Source organism: Electrona antarctica, assembly GCF_951216825.1.
Source record: "Electrona antarctica genome assembly, chromosome: 15".
Lineage (NCBI taxonomy): Eukaryota > Metazoa > Chordata > Actinopteri > Myctophiformes > Myctophidae > Electrona > Electrona antarctica.
Window position 1 is genome coordinate 14,712,759 of NC_136796.1, and position 7,500 is coordinate 14,720,258.

The 7,500-nt window shown below is 41.3% G+C and overlaps 1 protein-coding gene across 1 annotated transcript in view; it reads left to right on the forward strand.

Moving 5' to 3' along the window:
- Positions 1 to 7,500, forward strand: part of ext1b (exostosin glycosyltransferase 1b) — a 147,861-nt gene that overhangs the window by 97,169 nt on the left and 43,192 nt on the right. Inside the window, exons 3-4 of the mRNA XM_079521755.1 lie at positions 5,891 to 5,998; positions 6,845 to 6,964. Coding sequence (XP_079377881.1) covers positions 5,891 to 5,998; positions 6,845 to 6,964 — 228 coding nt within the window. The remainder of the gene's footprint in view (positions 1 to 5,890; positions 5,999 to 6,844; positions 6,965 to 7,500) is intronic.

Consider the following 7,500-nt stretch of genomic DNA (forward strand, 5'->3'; position numbering starts at 1 on the left):
TGAGTGTATAACACTACAGTATGCCAGGCTTTGTGCGTTTGTTGTTTTTCTACTGCATCGTGTGGGGTCCGGTTGAGAAGCGGAGGCCCTTCCAGGGGTTCCCCAGTCCCACCTATTGATAGTCGGGAACCAAATGTACAAATGGAATGGGACATTTCTATACTCGACAACAGTGTAGCTAATGGGGTCCCAGAGATTTAAAAATATCACACCCGTGAAGGCGTGAAGTGAGGGGCGCTCTTATCATATCATCATACATCGTCTCATTCTGGTCAATCACAATTTGCGTCCTCACTTTTCCATCCTCACTTTTCTGTCCTCACTATTTATCCTCAATACATACTTTGCTCAGCCAATCAAATCATCTCAATTCCATGCTCAGCCAATCAAATCATCGCTATGATTCACACAAACACACACATGTGGGCATAGGAGGGGGCGGGGCTTGCGTCCCTCAAAAAAAGAAAATGACAATTACATACTGTATTAAATGTGGCTTCGTGGCCTAATCCATATCAAACTACTCATGCAGTATGTCTACTGTATGAGTACGATGTATGTCAGATGGTGAGAGAGCAGCCTCAGGGAGGGACGGTTCTGTTCTAGCTGGCACCTTTATGACCTGTGAGTGACAGCACGGTCATTATGTCGCACATACGCACACACATACACCAGCTGTTCCCTCAATTTATTTTCTTATCCCTCCATCCGTCTGGCAAAGGTCACCGTTGGCTCCTCTCCTTGTCCTTTCATCTTTGTATGTCAGCTTACCTCTTATCTTTTCATCTTTTTTTTCCTTATTCTGGGCTTTGCTTTATCGTTCCTTCTATCTGGCCTCTAATAGTCCATACTTTATTCCACTTAGATAAGCAGTTGGCCACGTGAACCCTGGCACCTCTATTCTGGACGTGTTGCTCACAAAGTCACAATAGGCGAACATTCTGCGAAAATTGCATATCTATATAAGCTTGCAGCGTGTCACATTTGGTATAGAGGGAGAAAAGGAGGGGGCTAAGCTCAGACCACGGGGATCCCAGTCAATGAAGTACTGTAGGGTTTAAGTGGTTGACACCGTGGCATACACGTATCAACAGGTGCACATAACTAGATCCTCCAGAAAAACGCAGGCAAAAATGCTTGCTTATGCGGGCTATAATCTGCGATTAGGCAGCCTAAAATCCTTGATTTTGTGATGAAATATGCAGGTTTTTATGTGATTTCATGTTGTGAAATTGTGGGAAGTTGTGAAATATGCAAAAAGTTGCAAAATATGGGTTGTGATTTTTATGTGATTTTATGCAATGAAAAATGCAGGAAGTTGCAAATTTCTGGGAAGTTTGCGCGATTATGCGCCCTTTTTGACCCCTGCATAATCTGTGCCATTTGGCTGATTATCATTTTTTTCTGGAGGGTCTACATAACAGCTGAACAGCTGTATCTATTTATTAGATTGTGTTTTTGATCACTTTTTTTGATCGAGGCCTGTCCAATATAGCTGCAATACAAAAGTTGCAACAACATGGGGGGAACAAAGAAATCATGAAAAAGGAAAAAAAAAATCATAAAATCTTAAACATTAAAAGCAACAAATGTAGCAAATTACATAAAACTGCTTCATGTCATTGCTTTTAATGTTGTTTAACAAGATTAAAAGCACCTCAAACCGCAATACACTTTTTATGGAAGGAATCAGAAGTGCCTGAATTACCTTTATTGTGTCTGTAAAAAAAAAAGTGTTTTGCGGGACACTGTTTTGGTGTTAGCATTATGTTATGCTTTAGCTATTGAAAAATAGCAGATCTACAAGCTCATAGCGCGCCACTCGGTGGGTGAGCTTGTAGGTCTGCTATTTTTGAAAAATAGAATAACGACTGACGTAGAAACATAGCTTTTTCAGAAAACTGTCAGGATGTAGAAGACATTTTTAGAATCTGATCTCAGGTCAAAATGGGTTAATATCTGTCCATGCATCCATGTTTGTCCGGAGTTGGGTTGCGGAGGTAGCAGTTCCAGCAGATCATTCCAGACTTCTCATTCCCTGGCCACATTAGCCAGCTCTAACTGGAGCTTCCCGAGGTGCTCCCAGGCCAGATCTAATCCTCAGTCTGCCCTGTGGCCAACTTCCTAAGCTGGGCATGGCTGGAAAAACCTCCTTGGGGAAGTTCACTGGATTCTTTACTGGATGCCCGAAGCGCCTCAACTGGCTCTTTTCTACGCAAAGGAGTAATAGGAATTGATTAACCCATTTTGACCTGAGATCAGATTCTAATAAATGAGATCAGATTCTAATAAAATGTCTTCTACATCCCGACAGTTTTCTGAATTTTTTTTCTATGTCAGTCGTTCTTCGATTTTACAAAAATAGCAGACCTACCTCCATCAGTGACTCAGTAGTATAGAGAGTACTTCCAATGGAAAGGCGCAGTGCCTAATTAAAAGAGAGAAAATAACTTTATGAATATATGGCAACCGCTGATAGATTACTTGCCCAGGGATCTATCTACTGTGATTTATAAAGGAAGTGATTCATTGGATTGGAGAGCCCCAGCTGTACTCTTGCAATTTGCCTTCTGATGTGCCCATGTGTGTTTTGTATGTATATATATATATATATATATATGTGTGTATTGTGTATATATTTGTATTTATATATTTTTCCCTAATGAATAACTGACTATTGTGTGTGTGCTGCTCGCCATTTTCTTTTGTTTGTTTTGTTTTGTTTCTGTGCTTTTTGTTTTTCTTGTCTGTTTTATTGTATTGTGCTTATAATTTATACCTTTCATTCATCTTTATGTGAAAACATACAAATTCAGTAAAAAGTTATTTAAAAAAAAAATAAAAAAATAGCAGACCTACTGTACAAGCTCGTAGCGCACCACTCGGTGGCGCGCTATGAGCTTGTAGATCTGCTATTTTTCAATAGCTAAAGCATAACATAATGCTAACACCAAAAGGGGTCTCAGCCCAAAATGGGTTAAAGGTCAACTTTTACACTCTTTAAAGTTAACCACTTTCAAACTGGTTTACCTGTCTTGGTGCAAATTTTACAAAAATAGCAGATCTACAAGCACTGTCATAGGGTTTAAGTGGTTCAATTATGAATTAACCCATTCTGGGTGGGAACCCCTTTTGGTGTTAGCATTATGTTATGCTTTAGCTATTGAAAAATAGCAGATCTAGATAGAGAAGAGAGGCAGACATCTCCCCTTGTGTGTATTGTACGTATATTGTCTTGTTTTGTTTTCGGTTGTATGTATTGTCAATTGTCAGTCGTTTCGTTTTCATGTATGTTTGATTAAAATTCAATAAAACGTAAATTGAAAAAAAGAAAAATAGCAGATCTACAAGCTCATAGCACGCCACCGAGTGGCGCGCTACGAGCTTGTAGGTCTGCTATTTTTGAAAAATCGAAGAACGACTGACATAGAAACATAGCTTTTTCAGAAAACTGTCAGGATGTAGAAGACATTTTTAGAATCTGATCTCAGGTCAGAATGGGTTAACACTAAGGATTTAGCAGGTCACTGTAATGTGTTTCGGTATACTGTGTGTTTTTCATATACCGTTATTACTATACAGTTATGCGCGACTTCACCGCATTTTTATCTCCTGTCCCACATATTGAGACGATGTCCCGCATTTTGATTGGCCCTAGTTTTCAAGGCAAACAACTGGACAGCATAGGCATTTTTTTTCCCTCAAACCTGGCTTTTATCCAATGACTGTGAAGAAAGCAGGGCAGGCTGTTATCACTGAGCAATGTTTGATGTCAATCACACTCCACACACGTGGGTCAAGTGCAGGTTAACCTGTCATCGTATTCCTTCATTCAGGGAAAATTGCGAGTCACCACAAAGTCACAACTCTTAAGCTATGCAGGTTTAGGCAGAATATGATGGAAACTACCATAAAGAAACGGAAATGCAGCTTCAAAGGCTTGGAAACTACTAGTTGTTGTTCTGTTTCGCACAGAGGTGGAAAGGGAAAGCGTTGAAGCAAGCGACACAAAGTTTACTGTTTTTCCTTAGCGTGGGAGTTGGGAACGTTCAAATAAAATGTGTTAGGTCCTTCACGTGGCAAAGGCAAGAGGTGTTCTGATAATACATTTTACATTGCGATAATAGCAGTAGTTATTGAGCTTCTCCGAAGAATAAAAACAACCATTCAAAAGGTTGAAACAAAAAAAACATTATGAGCTATGTCAGCAGCACTGTCACAGAGATCATTCAAACAAAACATTTAATTGGTACATTAACAGCATAAAACAGTAGTGCAACATCAACTTAAAAACAAAACATTCAAACTAAACAGTTGTTTAGCATAAGTGAGCTATCACCAAGTGATTGGGTTATATGGGATCAGTGCACAGACTTTCATACTCGCCAATACCAGTTCCAGTATTATAGGCAGTATCGGCGGCATTTCTGACACTGGTATCGTATCGGAACAAGTCTATTGTTCGGTCCTTCATGTCGTCTCTATCTGGTGGAAACCTCATATGTCCAAAACTGTTCCTTTTCAGGATTCCAATTCAAGAATAGCAAAAAAAAAAGAGCAGATTGACAAGCTTCAAAACGTGTCGCTTCGCACCACATTTAGAGCTTGTTGATCTGCTATTTATGTTGCTTTTGTGTGATGTTGTATGATCAAGTACGGCGATACTTTATGAAAACATACTCTCTCCCCATGCCTTCGGCCTGGTGGAGACAAAAAGTTAAAATGTGGAGATTTCTGCCCGACAGCAACGATATGCTAATGACCTATTCTGAAACCTTGAACAGCCTTTGTGCAAACAGGCAGAATACAAATGTTTATTTTTGTAAGTTACATATTGTAAAAACGGACTCTCTCAGCATTGGTAACATGTCCCACACAAACACACTATTCTTTGTTCTATATTCAGTCAGTATATCTGTATCTTATAATACTGCTCTGTATGAATATTTAAGTGATAATGAATAATCTTGCCTCTGCGCATCAGAATATCGGGCTCACGGTGTACTTATTTAGAATTCAGTATTTTTAGGGTTGCCCATCCCCCCCCCCCTCCCCCCCGTGTATTATGCATATCTGGATTATATTTGATCTCACTTCTTTTTGATCTCCGTGTCAAGCTGTTTTTTATGTGCTGGTGGTTGTGGGTACATGCATGCGTCTCAAGGGACCGCCGTGAAGGAATACATTCATAATTGGCAAGTGTGTAACGAGGTTTACGAAGGTGTTCTCCTCTACAGAACTAGGTTAGATGTGGCTCCCGCGTCTCTGTGTGACTGTGTGTCAAACTGCTGTCGTGGAATTCTGGATCAGTCGGTAATTGACGAGGCAACAGGAATCAAGGAAATATTCTAGGTGGTGATGGTTATGCTTTTAATTAGAGATGTCCCGTTACTGTATTGGTATCGGAAAAGTATCGGTATCAGCCCTTATTTGTCATATCGGGTCATATCGGTATCGGCGAATATGACCCCTTGTCTAACCACAAGGGGTAAGGGGTTGACACTATGGCAGGTAAATATAATGTTGGGGCATGTGGAGTTTGCTTTCAAGTTGCCCAAACTGCAAGTGCACAATGCACATATGAGTGAGGAGGCTGCTATAAACACAACATGATATATATAGCTAGATGGCTATAAACACAACACGAAATCACAACAGTGCTATCGGTATTCGGTATCGGTATCGGCTAACACAGAAATTGTGGTATCAGGATCGGATCGGGAATGAAAAAAGTGTATTGGTTCAATATGGTAATATTGAACCAATATTTTTACCAATATATTTCCTGAAAAGTAACAGTTTTGGACGAACAAGGTTTCCACCGAGAAATACTGAAACCTGCCTCTCTCATACTGTGCGTGCGTGTGTGTGTGTGTGTGTGTGTGTGCAGGCTGCCTGTGTGCCTGTGATGCTGAGTAATGGCTGGGAGCTGCCCTTCTCGGAGATCATCGAATGGAACACGGCCGCTGTCATCGGAGACGAGAGACTGCTGCTCCAGGTAATACAGGCCACGTGCACACACGCGCACACACACACACACACACACACACACACACACACACACACACACACACACACAGTAGACACACACAGTGCACAACTCCAAGGGGCATCGAAAGGGAACAATTTAAATGTGTTACTATCAAAGAAATGACTCTACTTTTGTTGACTTTGAGTCTTTTTGTTCATGGTTTTACATGGCTGCGGATTATTTTAGTCTTAAAAGAGGAAATATATCCTACTAACGGCTGTGTATACTAACTGTACTAGTTCTATCACTCAAATTATATCTGACAAATGTTATCACATTATGGTTCTGAGAAGACTGCCAATCCTAAGTTTCCCGAGTTTTGTTTTATTGATACTGTAGGGCGATTTTGATAACTTATGAGACATAAGAGGTTTTCCGCGGCTACTTTGTGACACGTCACACATTCGGACCACATGACCGAAAAAAACAAGTCCCTCTTGCCTCTCGGGGCCGCTGGGTAATCTCCCTACAATGGAATGCTATCGGCAATGGCGGCGCCATTCTTACTTTGTTTCACTGGCCGATCATGGGTTATTTTCTGTCATAAGGACCTTCGATCGCGCTATTTTAAGGCACCCGTGGGTGGAATGGAGCTAGGTACACTGTTGGGTGATTCGGTTAGTGAAAAACAACGGCAGTCAAAGGGGGATTAGGATTAATTAATTAATTAAGCAATGTACAGCAAATGTGTTAATATGTTCTAGTGTATCCCTGCACCATGTAGTGACTGTCTGTCTGTCTGTCTGTCTGTCTGTCTGTCTGTCTGTCTGTCTGTCTGTCTGTCTGTCTGTCTGTCTGTCTGTCTGTCTGTAGATTCCATCCACAGTTCGCTCCATCCACCAAGACAAGATCCTGTCTCTCAGACAACAGACTCAGTTCCTGTGGGAGGCTTACTTTTGCTCTGTGGAGAAAATTGTCCAGACCACACTGGAGGTGAGCAACCAACACATTCTCTCTCTCTCTCTCTCTCTCTCTTACTCATGTATGTATTACACACACATCTGCGGCCAGCCGTGGCTCAGGAAGTAGTGAGGCCTGTTGGGAATAATTGTAAAGTTCCAGGTTCGATCCCGCCGGCTCCCCCCTGTGTTACTGTCAAAGCGTCCTTGAGCGAGACACTGACCCATCATGACACTGCTCCCGATCGATGAGCAGGTCGGTGCCTTGCGTGATTTCCTCCTCCGCCGTTGGAGTGCCAATGTGTGTGAATGTATGTAATGCATGCTGTAAAGCACTATATAAAAACATCATTTACATATCGTTGCTGTCGGGAGGAAACCTCATAACTCAATTTTTGAGGTTTTTGTTATTGAACACCCTTTACGTCTGTGTGTTGTTTCGAAAATATTGAACCAATTCAAAGTAGTAAAAAGTGCTTTGGCCAAAACCTCTTAACTCAATTGGACCCTCAAAATGTCTGCTAAAGCAACTAACTCCACCACCTCTCCCCCTCTCATGGAAGTAATTGA